At 40.0% G+C, this 15,132-nt stretch overlaps 2 protein-coding genes across 5 annotated transcripts in view; both read right to left on the bottom strand.

Annotated features, from left to right (window-relative positions):
• The window catches only part of CMYA5 (cardiomyopathy associated 5), a 96,641-nt gene extending 87,207 nt beyond the window's left edge, over positions 1 to 9,434 (bottom strand). The window contains exon 1 of one of the 3 annotated variants that reach the window (XR_007461580.1): positions 9,109 to 9,431. Coding sequence is in view for 1 of the 3 variants with exons in the window: in XM_049648570.1 (XP_049504527.1) it covers positions 9,109 to 9,257 (149 nt within the window). In the remaining 2 variants the exon portion in view is untranslated. The other 2 variants (XM_049648570.1, XM_049648571.1) reach the window with 2 other exon arrangements.
• A 2,542-nt stretch (positions 9,435 to 11,976) lies between these two features.
• Positions 11,977 to 15,132, bottom strand: part of TENT2 (terminal nucleotidyltransferase 2) — a 66,773-nt gene continuing 63,617 nt past the window's right edge. For both annotated transcript variants that reach the window (XM_049648575.1, XM_049648576.1), the window contains exons 14-15: positions 15,010 to 15,089; positions 11,977 to 13,427 (exon numbers count right to left, since the gene is read on the bottom strand). In XM_049648575.1, coding sequence (XP_049504532.1) covers positions 13,353 to 13,427; positions 15,010 to 15,089 — 155 coding nt within the window. In that variant the 3' untranslated portion in view covers positions 11,977 to 13,352. The remainder of the gene's footprint in view (positions 13,428 to 15,009; positions 15,090 to 15,132) is intronic.

Below are 15,132 nucleotides of genomic sequence, written 5' to 3'. Positions count from 1 at the left end.
AGGGCTTGGAGAAAGTGGTTTTCTGCAGTGTCCTGGGTAATCTCCTTAACTCACTCCTCTGAGCAGGACCGAGGAAGCATAATTGTCACTTCAGTGGGCCTTTGGTGCCCTCTTACTCCTAAGAACCCACCTTCCCCTTTCTGGTGCCCTCTTCTCCCAGGAAAGTGTTGTAAGGTCCTGTATTTGAAGGGATTTGTTCAAAAGGGAATCCAATCTAAAACAGATGCTGAAAGGTTTCAACTTTTAACCTTCTCACAGGTGGTAGCGTTTCTGTGCTTAATCTATCTCTGTTGACCTGCATTTTTGCCAAATTCAAAGACCACTTGTCACCTCTCATGTTCCATGCCCTTGTCTTGGCACCCAGGAACAAGATGATTTTTTTTTTATTAAACGATTTTTTAAATTATTTTTTTAACGTTTATTTATTATTGAAAGACAGAGAGAGAGCGTGAGCAGGGGAGGGGCAGAGAGAGAGAGGGAGACACAGAATCTGAAGCAGGCTCCAGGCTCTGAGCTGTCAGCACAGAGCCCGATGCAGGACTCGAACTCACAAACCGCGAGATCATGACCTGAGCCGAAGTCGGACACTTAACTGACGGAGCCACCCAGGTGCCCCTCCAATACAAATTCTTTTAAACAAAGGTATTACAGTAATTATCTATTAAACATTTATCATATGATCCCATAGAGCATGTAGAGAAGTTATTTTGGTGTTGCTATGTTTGACCTTATGAAAATTCAATCACACTAGATTGCCTAATGTCTATTTTTAAACATAAGATCTACTTCCCCTATCACTAGGAAACTTAATATGCTAAGGGGCTGGTCAGGATTAGCTATTATGCAGATTTTCTGGGTCTTTTATGCTTTACTTTTAAAGGTAGAGGTAAATTAAAATAGTTATTTTTAAAAAACTAATTTATACTCAAATAAAAAAGAAATTAGCTAATAAAGACCAGATATGTGTCCACTGTGTATACAGACATACATCTTGAGGTGAGCACTGAACTCATGAGAACCATTAGGCTAGGGTTAGAACCCTACCACACTTACGAGCTGTCTGACATTAGATAAATTACTCAGTATTGCTAAGCCTCCATTTTCTCTTTCATAAACGGAGATGAAAACAATGCCTATATCACAGAGTTATTGAGAAAATAACTCAAAGTAACACGTGACAGTGCAAGGGATAGACCAACTGTTCCTTGAGTCAATACTGGTTTCGCTTCCCTTCTCTGGGTCTCTGTTCACTCATCAGAAACATAAGTCAGGGAAATGAAGCTAAGGCCCCATCAAGGTTAAGTGCCATCAGCAGCCAGGCTTTCCTGCCAGCCTTGGACCACAGGACACTGAAATCATTTTCTGTAGGCAGAAAGAGAAGTGCTAGCAAGGTGGATCCAGAGACTGACACAAAGACTCTGAGACTTGATGGGCTGGCGTACTAGCAGAACCCCAGCTAGCAGCCGCAGCTCCGCAGGCCCAATTCATTTCACTAAAGCATTCGATTCAACTAATTACAGGTGAGATTGCTTGTTTACTGGCTGCCCTCTCCAGAGACTAAACTCTAAAGATAAGGAATTGTGTTTTGTTCACTCATTCTAAGTAGGTCCTCAATAATTTTCTGTTGAATGAATGAGCCTCTTTTCTTATAGTACAGACATTCCTGAAAGTGAAGGTGTCATGAGCTTAGCTAAGCTACTCCATGGTATTGGGGCCTCGGCATCCATTTTGTTTGGTCAAGTGGCTGCCCTGCGGAAGCCTTAAGCTGACCAGCCTCCCTCATGCAAGCACATATCCTAGGTAACAGTCTGAAGAGTCACGTGCCATTGGGATTTCCTGATATGACTTCCCCGACAGTTCTTGTGATCAACAGTCTCCCCCACCTTCAGTGCCTCCCCTAGATAAGACCGCAGTGGAACTTACCAAAACCCCACTAATTTTAGTTCAAATTGACTGATCTAGTCATAGCCCAGGAAACCCAGAGCCCTCCACTCATCCTAATAAAGGCATGTGTCCTGGGTCTTGACTTTCTCTCTGCTTCACTCTGCCTTCACCTCCCTTGTGGCTATGAACTTCCTCCAGGGCTTGTCAGTAATAAAGATCCCTACTGCAATTTCTTTTGTGGTCTTCTGTCAAACTATGGCTCACCATCTGGCACCCTATGGCTCCACTTAACAAATGTTAATTTAACAAAGTCATAACAGGAGGAAATTAATCTTATTTACAAATCAACAATTTTAAGTGCCCTAGTGAATTCAGCCGTTAAGAGGAAATTTGTGGTGAATGTAAATGTGTTTAGCATGTGAATTTATTTTTAAAGAGAAGCATATGCAAACTAAGAAAACATAGTAATGGCTCAATGAGAAGGCTCTGAGCTGTTCAATTTGGAAGACAACAGTAGCATCATTTAATCTTCCCACATATCTTGGACTTTATCAGATTAGGATGTGGAATTTTGGAACTGAATACACTCCAGTTGCCTTAATAGAGGACTTTTCTCTGGGCAAAAAGCAAAGCCTATTCTGATCCTCCCATCTATGATCTGGCTGGAGGGTCAGCCTAGGGGAGGCTTTCCAACAAGTCACAGAAGGTGGGAATGATGACTGCAGACATCCTAATTGAACAATCCCTCCGTACTTATCACTGTCCCCTCCAAGCTACTGTGTTTCCAGAGTCACTGGATATTGTCAGTTCCTGGTAAATGAATGGCACCACAATTCTACCTAACCTAACAGGTTCAACATCCCAACTAAATTTGCTTCTCATGGGAGTCTGATGACTTGACATTCACTTGCTTATTCATTCATTCAGTTATTCATGCCACTCATTCATTCAACAAATATCCTCAGTCTTGGAAATGCTGAATGCTTCTGGGTGGGTGAGAAAAAGAAAGCTTAGGCAGAGGAGCAATTAGCAGCAGGAGAGCTGGAACTAGGGTCTAAGGCAATATCTAACCGCATATTGTACTTGAAATATCTTTTTGCCCAGCTGTGGCGTTACCTCTGCAAAACCTTTTAAGTCTCATTTTAAGAAGAATATATGTCTTTTCTCTATTCCTTTGTTAAAATATCCTTAGTGTAGTGCTTATGACATTATGACATTATGTTGGAGCTAAATGCTTCCCTGTGCCAGACTGTGAGCTCCTTGAGAGAAAGAACTGTGCCATGCAATCACCTTTATGTTCCTAGTGTCTAAGGTTGTATACACATATGCAACTTTAGTGGCAGTTCTGTGGATTCCAGTGAAGCTAATGGATGTCCAGGTATTATCAGGCCTGCACTAACACAGCAGCTACTAACCACATGTGGTTACTGAGTACTTGAAATGTAGCTGGGGGGGAAAAATTGAGATGCATTGTGAAAGTAAAATACACATCAAATCTAAAGGCTTATCATAAAAACGTAAAATATACCAGTAATAATGTTATATTGATGACATGTTGAAATGATAATAACTTGTATATTGGGTTGAATAAAATAAATTAAAATTAATTTCACCTGTTTCTTTTGACTTTAAGGTGGCTATTAGAAAATTTTAAATTACATATGTGGCTCACATTATATGTCTACTGGAGAATGCTGGACTAAGCCAAAGATTACTATTTCAGGTACAGACCACATCCCGTCTCTTATACCTGATTCTCTAAGTTTTCTTGGTTAGAAGGGGAATTTGGCTATATTGTCTGCAGTGAGTCAAGGTTTTCACTAAGCCCAGGTTCAGAATATCCAGGAAATGGATACATTTCTTTTGTTTTTGTAAAATTCTACAGTCAATATGTCGTACACATTAGTAGCTTTGCTGTTTAAAAAACAACAACAACAACTCTTGCTGTATTCCTTATATTGAGTCAAAGTCTAACCAAGGGCATGTAATGCTCATGCAGCCAACACTTAAATAGCTCTTCAGTTTCTGGCTCCAAGCGCCTGTTTTATCCTCTCTCCTCCCTCCGTCTCTGGCATCCTGAGCAGTCACCCCTCCCCTCGCAGCTCTTTCCACTGACCTCAAAAGAGGGCTGGCTCAAATGACACACTTGTCAAAACACCTGGGTAAGCACAGCAGTGGGAGCCATCATATAAATAGATACATGGAAACAGAGTGCTCCGTACTGATAACAAAAACCACTTACAAACTCCCTTCACCTTCCAAAAGTTTTGTTTCTTACAATGATTACTTAAATGTAAATGTCACTAATAATTTTAATTCTATCAGCTTACACAGACCTATTTTTATACAGACACTGGCAAAACTGCAATTCAAGAGGATTTTTAGGTTTTGGGTACTGCTGTGGCAAAAATCCTTTGTGCTTAAACAGAGAAATTAAAACTGAACAACAGAAAATGATCCAAAGCAAAAATACTGAAAAATTTCTAAGTGATCTGTCAGAAAGACTAAAAGAGTCCAGCTTCACTGCTCTGCAGTCAGAAAAATGCAGAAATAATGAATGCACATTTACATATTTCCCACCATACAGGACACCATGAATTTGAAACATTTAGCACAGTGTTTGGCATATGGTCGATGTCCAATAAATATCAATGAGTATATGAATGTATGGGCCCTTACTATTTAATGGAATACTGCAACCACCATGTTTTTCTTGTTTGTTTGTTTGTTTGTTTGTTTTAAACCTTGAGTGATTTGGTAGACTGAGTCCAGCTTCCTTTTTCACTCAGAATAAAATGTGAAGTCCTTACTATGGCCTGCAAAATGCTACCTGATCTGCAACCCAACTACCTCTCAGACTCCCCTTCCACCTCTCCACTCTCATTACTTACTCTGCTCCAGCAACCCAACATCCTTGTGTCCTCAAATCAGCCACACATATTCCTGCCTCAGAGCCCTGACACCAGCTCTTCCCTTTGCCTAGAATCCTCATTCCTTCAGTCTCCGCTCAAATGTCACCTTATCAGGAAAGCCTTCCTCACCACCTTCTCCAAAGCAGCGAAACCCTTATCCTGCTACACGTGTTCTCATACCACTTGTTGCCACCTGACATATTTCATATTTGTTTATTTGTCTCCCCAGACTGGAAAGTCACTCTCAGGAAGACAGAAACTTCGTTCATTTTGTCCGCTGCTGTATCCTTTGTGCCTAGAAAGTGTCCGGCACATAATAATCAATCAATCAATCAACCAATCAATAAACATTTGTTGAAAGAATAAACTAATGAACATTAGACTGGAGCTCAGACACCTGGATTAAGTCCCAACTCTACCACTAAAAAGCTGTGTGACTTTGAACAAATGTTCCTGACACTCAGTTTCTGAATCTGCAAAAGGATTCTCTGGGAACAGAAATTTCTAAAGCTTCTCCCAGCTCTGAAATCCTGCAGGTTTTATAGAGATGCTTTTCACATATAACTTTGGTATGAAGTTTTAGCAACACAAAAATATTTTTTTGATATCCACAAATTATTAGCTCTCTAGGCACTTTTAGCATTGAATACCCTGCTCCAAAGCCCCTTATGAAGCCTTCTCCAATCCTTCCAGGCAGGATGGATTCCAGGACTTTCTCCCTACTTTGAGGTACTTCATAAGGACCTTTTTTCCCCCTTAAATCACTTATAAAGTTAGTGACATAATTATGTTTTTCTGTTTCTCCAAGTAGAATATGAACACCATGGGACAGTAATGGATTCTTAGTAATTTTTGTATCTCTAGCACCTTGCATGGTCCATGGCAATCAGTAGGCATTCCACGAATGTTTAGTGAATGAATACAGGAAAATGTCAAAGTGGAACAGGATCATTATTCATTGAAAACTGAGACCATTATGCTCCCCTCATTGATGAAGGTGGGCAGAAGAAATAGCTTTGCGGCCAATAGTGACTCATCTGATGGCCAATGATGATTCATCTGAAGGGAGATAAGAAACTAAAATTTATTGGGAACCTACTAAAGGCAAGTACTCTTACATTCACATAGTTTATGACAACCTTATACATTATACATTCCTTATACATTAGGAACTATTACTACCATTTTACAGATGAGAAAACTGAGGCTAAGACAAAATAGGGAATCTGCTCATGATAGAATGGCTAACAGGATTCACACTCAGGCTTTTTCATGCCACATATCATATTCGTATCACTAAATGATACATCAGGAGGGTAGTTCTCTGATCCGATATAAACATTGGTATGTGTAATGGTGAGCTTGTCTGCACTAGAAAAGCATTTTTATAATTAAAAGGGATTTTTTTCCCTTGATTCAGAAAGGTGGCTATACAGAAAACTCCATATACCATTCCTGAAATGTTCTTTATTAACGTTTTATTATGTTTACTATGGTAACCTTTATTAACTTTTTAGGAAACTTTACTAACCTTTTAGGCCTATTCCCAATACATATTTTATTTTACAGTGAGATCATTCTAAATTTTACAGTGAACATTTTTTTCCTATTCAATATATACACTTTCCATATTTTAAGAAACCTATACTAAATAGCATTTTAATAATGGCTTAATAATAACACATAAAGTAGATGTAATAGTCATTCTGTTACTATTAGGCTATTTCCATTTATTTACTATTATGTGCCTCTTAATTAAAAAAAAAAAATCAGTTTGTAGTCTAACTTCTGAGAAAGGTTCTGACCTCCAAGAAAATGCAAACAACTTTTCCATTCACGAAGGGGGAAATTTCCACTATTATGCAAAAAGATGAGGTCTTTCCTTTTGCTCTACGAATTTTTCAAGGCAGAAGCTAGTTGGAGCCATTCCAGTCTCACCTACATAAAGGTCTGTCCTGCAAAGGAAGGCAGGTGGTGAAATTCCAGCAGTGGCTTGGAGGAAACACCCAGACTCACCTCCTGGTTCTTATAATGACTTGCCTTATACCCTCAGGAAATTATACAAAGACTCAGTTTCCTCATCTATAAAAGGACAGTCATCTCATCGCGTTGCTGGGAGGGTTTAAAATGAGAAAACATACGTAAACACTTAGCACTAAGCCTGGCACAGAGTGAGTGGACCCTCTCATAATTGTAAATCTTTGGCAGAAGAGGCAAGAGGAAGGGGTGAAGAACCATGAGACATCATTCCTACCTCCCATCCTTTACAGGATATTCCAAGTCCTCACCTCTAGCCTCAGAAGAAAAAGAACTTTAGGCCATATTTGTAAACGTACACACAACAAAATGGTTTGATTTCTAACAATACTTCAAGGTAGTAAAAAGTCCAGGACTCTCAGTTCCCCCAGGAGGTCCTGCCCACTGACACTTCTCTACCTTTAGCCTCCCTGCCATCTCCTTTCCCTTGGCCCTCACCATGGTTCAATCTCTACACACCTTTCTTGCTCTTTGCTACTGTCTCTCTGATAGGAGCCCTCCTGAAAACCAACTTTCTAATCTGCCAATCTGCTGTCAGTAACCTTCCCCTAACTCCAATGTGTTTCCAATCTTAGTTAAATCTTGCTCAGAATTACTGATTTCTTGTTACTCACACAATCAAATCCAAAATGTAAAAGTGTGATGGTTTACAAAGCCTCAGCGCCCAGCCACCTGCCCATTTCCTCCTGTTTCCCTCACTCTACTAATTCCGACGCTGGCCTTGGTGTCCACCTGACCACCTGCAGTCAGAGCAGGCCAAAACTTACTGCAGATAAATCCTATCTTTACCCGAAAAAGGCAAAGGAATCCCAGCGTGGTGTTTGGAATCATTGTCAGCTGCTCACATTGGAGTTTTCAAATTCTCTAGGTGGTAATTTCTGGTTGGGCTAAGATATAAGGATCCCCAATGTCACTTAGGGGAAAAGGTTCTAAAGGCTGAGATTGACAGATTTCCCTTCTCAGTATTGCCCGGGAATCACGGGTGCCTACTCCCTCCTCCATTTCCCGCGGGTGCCTTCTCTTCTGCCTCTCTTTTCTGAATCTTTTGCTTACTCTCTAAGGCCCAGGTCATGCCCACTTCCTCTCAAGGCAGTCACACATCTACATACTCTCCTCCGAGCTTCCACAGTATGCACGGTCTGTCCCCCCTGCCCCTCTCATTTCTTTAGCACATAGACTCATATTCCCCATATTGCTCCCTAATTTCTTCCATAAAGTCCTTGAGGGCAGGGACTGTGCCTGCTTCCCACTCGGCAATTGCTTGGTCAATATGTAACCTACATTCCAGTCTTCTTATCTGACTGACCATTCAGCTTAATCAGTGCTACTCTATGGGCTACTTCAACTTCAGCTCTGCGGGCTTTGGTTGGACAGAACTTTTAACTTTGAGAGGGGCATTCTGAAATGTTGCACATCGATCTGTCACCTACAGAGCCTTTCTACTGAAATTAATAGATTTCGGAAAGGACATGACTGACAAAACAAAAAACCAAAACAAGCAAACAAAACACGACTCTCTCCCTTGTGATTTCTACTGTTCTCATTTTAGGGCGTACATGAAGAGAGGGAGGGAGATGGAAGTAGAAGGAGACCCATATTTTTATACAATATTACCTAATTGCAATCACATTCATTGAAACGATATTTGGAACCATAGTGGGGAGAAAGCACGATTTTAAGAAGAGGGGTTATTGAAAGTCAGGCTTCTTTCGTCCAAAGAATTTGTAAGCCTTTGTACCAAATTAAAGCTCTCTCATAGCGATCTGGTCCAGGGCTGGCTTCCAAGAGACCTCCGGTTATCTGAAGGTTCCAGAGCAGCCTTCTCCGCCTCCACCCCCACTCCGTACCCCCTTCTCTTCTAGCTCGGGCTTTCAAGATTGTTCCTAAGCCTTGGGCCAAACATGAGCGTTTCAGCACATTCTGTGGTCAGGCAGGACCCTAAGTCAATCCCCGGGAATAAACAAGAGCAGCAAGTCACAAGTTGCTGGGAGGGAGGGGGGAGTGAAGGAGGGAAGGGGGGCGGTCGTGAACTTTGCCGCTGCAGGCGGGCCTGTCACTCCAGCTGACAGCAAGCACCTTCACCTTCAAGTTCCTTACCACGGCAGCACGCCCTGAGACAAAGTGCTGAGCTCGGAGGAAACGAACTCTAGCGCAGAGAAAGAAAAGAGAAGCGTGCGGAGTCGGCCTGCGAAGCACCTGCCCTCGCGGCCGCACCTCCAGGCCCTCGGCCGGGCCCGCGCTCGGGCTGCGGCCTCAGGAGAGGGGCGCACGCTACCTGGCGTCCGGCTCCTCCTCCGACTCGGCGGCCGTCTCGTCCTCCTCGTCCTCCTCGTCCTCGTCGCTCTCCGGCCTTCGGGTCGCCTCCTCGTCCCCGTCGGAGCCGAAGGGGCTCTCCGCGGCGTGATTGCTGTCGCTGCTCGCCATCGTGCCTCTGCCGGGCCGGAGCCGGAGCTGGAGCCGGAGCCGCCCGCGCGCGCCTGGTGTTCTCCCTCTGACTGCGCCTCTGGCCCCGGCCCGGCCCGGCCCTGCCCCGGCGCGCGGCTCGGGTTCCCGGCCCGGGGGGCGGGCTGGCCCCGCGACTTTAAATAGAAGGCGTCAAAGTTTCGCCATCGAGCTCCTGGGGCCCGGGCTCAGCTTCTCCTCTTCCCCCGCGTCTGCCAACCTCCCCCCGCCCCCCAGCCCTCCCCACCCGTTTAGGCGGATCCCAGGCGGCCCTTTGGGCCAGCAGCGATCATCACTCCGAGGGGGACAGGCTTCAGCTGCACCAGGTTGCTGAAAGGAGAAAAGGCACCCAGCCCCGCCTCTCTTTCCCCCAGTGTGGGTTTGGTAGGCCGTGTGTTTGGCACAGAACTTCTTGGTAAACCTTTCATCCCAACCAAATAACTACTCCTTCCTGAGCAGAGCCGTTGCTAGTTCAGGCACACTGCGAAGGGTCTAGCTTTCATTATCCCCTCACGATTCTGCGGTGGTACGTTTAACTGCAATGCTGGTTTTCTAGATCAGAAACCTGAGGCTCAGAAGAGCTTGGGAAGCTGGCTTGCTCAAGGTCTCCCGCCCAGTGTAAGTGATCCAGGGGGAAACAGCTAAGTCTGCCCTTTTCATAAGCCCAGTTTTGAACCGTTGTCCTTTCAGTATTGGCTCCTTTTATGTTTGCATATGAATTGTGTATTCTCTTACCCCGTGGCCCCTAGCCTGTTCAGTCGGGACATTATCTCCCCTAATATCTTTGAAGAGAAATAATTTTCCCCACTTTGGTCAACGTCTAAGTTTTGTCTGAAACTCAACCCAAACGCCCTAGACCTTTGGCTGGATCATGTCATGCCCATGCTTAAAACTCAATGGCGTCCTTGTGCTCAAGGACGAAAGCTCAAACTCCTTGAGAAGATGAATGCTGGATAACAGCAGCCCACATCTGTCTGGTTCCTTCTTTAGAAGTCACGATTCTCAACATTTATTAAGCCACACCACTGTACCCTTACACAGTTCCTTCTGCCTGAGAGGTTCTTCCCACCTTTATATACCCGGTGACTCACCATTCAAGATCACTACCTTTCTCTGAAATGCTCAGGTTAAATTCAATCCTATATCCAAATCATGTGTCTGTTTCCCTCTGTACATTTCGTAAATTTGTTACTCATTTTTTTCCCCACCATCCCCATCTCTTAGGGGCCCAGAAGGAAGCAAAGTACTTAGCACATAGTAGATGCTTAATGAATATCCCCTGAAGAGAACAGGACCAGACCTGCTCAGTACATAGAACAGGTAGAGAGATCTTTATAATACATATTCTTCTTTTCATGAGGATGATTTTATGGCTAAAATAGACATTTATTTTTAATTACCACAAATTCTATTCACAGAGTTGTTAAATATGATGAACATAAGTTAGGTTGTATTCACCAGTTACACTAGATTATAGGTGTACATTAAGTCTGTGAGCAAAGAACTGCAGATAGTTCAGAATTATCAGGTGGTATGTGTGAGAAGGGAAGACACAAGAGTCCAGTCTTCCAGGGTTCACTAAACCAGGTTTAACATCAGCAATAATTATCCTAACATGAGCCAGGCTTTTCCAACTAGTAGTCCCAAATGACTAGTCACCTAGGACAAAAAGCATTCAAACACAGTTGTGGGAATCTGTTAAACACTAAATCAAAAGTATAGAAAGCCACTGTATATTCCTTGCATTTCACTCAACATTTCTTGGGAACACTAACTAAAGCCAACAAGATTTATTTGCAAAGATTCCAGTTCAAACCAACCCAAAACTTAGGCTGCAGTACAGATTGCACATTTTTAACTTCCTAACACTATTTTCTTAATGATACATGCAAATATATAGAAATGGCCAGATCAATACAAACAGAAAATAAGAGAAGGTATTATTCACCACACAAGTAAGTCAAACTGAAAATAATTTAAAAGTCTAAAAAATTTCCTCATATATTAACAGCCACTTATTTGACATATTTGTCTATCACAAGATACATAATTTTAGGTTTCAGTCTATTGACTTAGAAACGGGTACAAGTTTATTAACTTCTTTATGCATTTGTTGTAGCAAGATAGTTAAAAAGTAGCAGCAGTAAGATAGGGTTGACGGGGTATGGCACTGAGAGCTGAGAAAACAGTGGCAGTGGAAGAGTCCATACCATGGTAAATGCTAGGGCTTTCTTAGGAAATGTCCTAATACTATAAAGGCAGAACTCCCTACATACTTCCCCATCCCTGAGAGCTATACAGTATTACCACAGAGCATGAGGACTATTTTTTACTGTTTTTAATGATGCCCAGTCATCACCAAAATATTATGTTCAATACATTCTAATAAAGAAGAGTTGCACAGTGTATATTTTAGGAAACTTTCCAAGAAAAAGAATTGATCTGTAAAGCTTAATTGCTTCAAAAGTGTGAAAACATCAGTAATCTAAAAAATTCACCTATGTGGAAAGCTTTATTCTAAATAATGTCAGGGAAATAGGGTGTTGATGTGCTTAGCTGGCTTAACCAAATATGATCTCCGTTCTGAGATTTTCTGTATAACTATCAAGCATAAAAATTAGATTCAGCTCAGTTCTAGATGATAACTACAGCCTCACCTCATAAGTAAAGCCTCACACAGAAAAAACCAACACATCAACAATTTCCATATATAAACTTTATTCCATTTGACATCATACAAAAATTTAAACTTAAAGAAGAAATGAAAATCTGCACCTTTACAAGTCAAAGAAAAGCAAAAGTCTTAGCATTTGAATTGGTCTGCAAAAAACTCAAATACATTAGAGGTACAAACTGTGCTACAGCAGGTCTCAAAGAAGTTGTACACAGTCCTTCTGAAAAAGTTAAAATTGTTTTCAAGATTACTCTTCATATTTAAATGTACAGGCACTGACCAATTTACAAATATTTACATAAACCATAATCAATCTTAATAAACACTGTAGGGTTTTTTTTAGCAGCCACCACTACTTCTTCATATGGAAAAAAATACTAAAAAAGATATCTTTACAAACATTAAGCTTTTATTTATAATAATTTTGTCTTACCTAAAACATTTTATAGTGGCTTACTGCCTAAAAATTCCAGTTTAGATTACAATCCTACACTTGTACACAGACAAACTCTGATACTGTCAATAGGATATAATCTCAACTTTGATCTTTCAGTTTCTGTTGCTTCATGTTACAGGGAAAATAAAAGCAGGAAAACGTGAAATAAAGTAAAAGTGCACATTGCACTGAACTATCATAAAGCACAGGGGACTTCATCTTTTCAAAATCTACGATGAACTAATTCTTTAAAACAACTTACTAATAACCTCTAAACAATACAGGGTGCTCATATTACTACAGTGCAAAATGTACTGTTTTCAACAAAAATTTAAAGCAATCTCAAGAGTACATCAAAAGCATGTGAGGTACTAATGAAATGCTAATATAGACACACCCAAAGCCTCAGTCTATCCTGGAGAGTCAAGTGAAGACTTAAGGCAATTGTCCAGTATTTCATGCCTCTGCAGTGATTTCAGTGAAATTACAGATTTCATTTTGTTTCAAGTAACCGAATAACTGGCTTGAATCTTCACTTTACCAGAACAGACGAGCAACAAACTATATACTGTACGTTATATTTAAGTATGTGTGAATCAGTCCCTTTCCAAAATTCCACACATCTCTTCAGTATTAGCATGTGGTATAATTAATTGAAGTTATATCAAAAACCTTTTATTTGTTCAGATAATTCCCCCAAAAATATTTTATCTGATCTCTTGAAAATCCATGCCGTAATATTACGAATCAATGTAAACATTTTCAAAAATACATCTTTAAATCAAAGGGTTTTATTAGGAAATGTCATAATAAAATATGCAATCTTTATATAAGTATGTCCTCTTAAAAATAAAACATGAAAACAAGAACAGTTAAAAAGAAACCATGATGGAGGTAAACAAAATGCATTATGGTGTTACTATTGTTCTTTATTTCTCAGAAGAATTTATTAAGATATAGAAGCCAGTTATCTTTTCAGGATAGCAGCTCTTAAAGGTAGTATACTGTTCAAATCTCTTTTGTTTTTCAATCTGTGCCATGACTGGGAGAAAAAGAAAAAAATAATTCTTAAAACATAAAATATAAGTGGAACAAAAGACTGAAAAGAGAGTTACTAGAATGTTAACAGTGGTTCTCTCTAGGAGGTAAAATTTGGGGTGATTTTGTGTGTGTGTGTGTGTGTGTGTGTGTGTGTGTGTGTGTGTGTGTGTTTTTATCTCCCAAGTTTTTAATATAGTAAATGTCTTTTTTCTGCTGTCAGAAAAGAAAATGTTATTTAAAAACCCTATACCTGTGTGGTTCCAATTTATTAATAAAGAAAGGGACAGACACATAGGTGGTACAAAAAGATACAAATGACAATATTAACATTTACTCACAGATTTAAATAATTTCATCTAAAATAGCAAAGTAATTAAGACAAAACCTTTGGAGTTTGAGAGAGTGTGAGATTACTTCAATTATTTGGTTGACTAGTTTGCATCGATAAGCTTTTCCAATTAAAAATAGTACTACAAAGCAGAGAGTAAATCTCTAATAAACCACTTTTATGTGCTTCAGAAAAAGAAGAACACACAGAACTTATCAAAAAGAAAAAAACAAATTCTTATTCACAGGCTACAGACTTGGCTCACTACTCGGTGACTGCATATCTGGTTTATTCCTACTTCAGTTGTTCAACTGACTAAAAGTATTGGTTTTATAGCTGAACAATCCTAAATGAAAGTTCAGGCATCAAGAAAAACCACAATGTAGCAATGCTGTTTTTGAATTCTCAGTTTAATCTGATAGACCTAAATATTTCCTCTTGGATATTTGTTTTGCCCTGAAGAATTCTATTAATTTTAAATTTTCTATTCTGGTTGATAAAAAGAGGACCTAATGTGAAAGACAGCTTGTAATATGACATACTTACATTTTTAATTATCATCAAAATAAAGTCTACTTGTATGTCTAATGAAAAAGTATTCCTCTAAAACGACCTTCACAGTTTGCTGATCTTTTTTTCTTTAATGAGGCATTCTCTCCTATCTGTCTCATAGTATATATTTACATCAATGTGTTTTTACACAGTACTTCGAACTCCTTGAGGAAAGAAACCACACCTAGCAAAATCACCGATGAATAAATTCATATTATGGACTAAAGAGTGAAGGAATAAACAGTATTTTATATATATATCTCTGAGGTTTATATATAATGTGTGTGTACACAAATATACACATTGATTTTTTTAATTTCTCAAAATATAAACAAAGATAAAATGGTGCTCGAATTCCTTGTTACAATGGGGTATACAGAAGAAAAATCATAGAACAAACATTAGCTTTCTTCTAAAGCTATAGTAGTTCCTTGATATTTCAAGGATAGAAAGGAGTCTGTTAGGTTTTATTCATTCATTTTGATGCTTACTTCCATGAAAATGAAAGCCATGTAAACGAACACAGAGTTCGATTTCTCTGTAGGAAAAGTGTATCTAGCAAGTCATGAATTCTCTATTGTGCTACATTAACAGCTTCATAACACAGGAACCACGGCTACTCTGTCCTATTAGATTTTTTTTTTCATTTTCAAAGCATACTAGTCCACTAAGGTTTCTAGAGTTAATCTCATACACTGTTTACCTTTAAAAATTGATCCTTGATCATGTCAAATTTCTGCTTTTCATGCACAGCTCTGGCCGTATTTGTTCCATCAAAAGGTTCTAGAGTGTCAAATGCACATATAAACAAGAAATTATTAAAATG

This window comes from Panthera uncia (assembly GCF_023721935.1).
Source record: "Panthera uncia isolate 11264 chromosome A1 unlocalized genomic scaffold, Puncia_PCG_1.0 HiC_scaffold_17, whole genome shotgun sequence".
In the NCBI taxonomy this organism is placed as follows: Eukaryota; Metazoa; Chordata; class Mammalia; order Carnivora; family Felidae; genus Panthera; species Panthera uncia.
The sequence above is the reverse complement of the archived record's forward strand: the minus strand, read 5'-3'. Positions and strand labels throughout refer to the sequence as shown.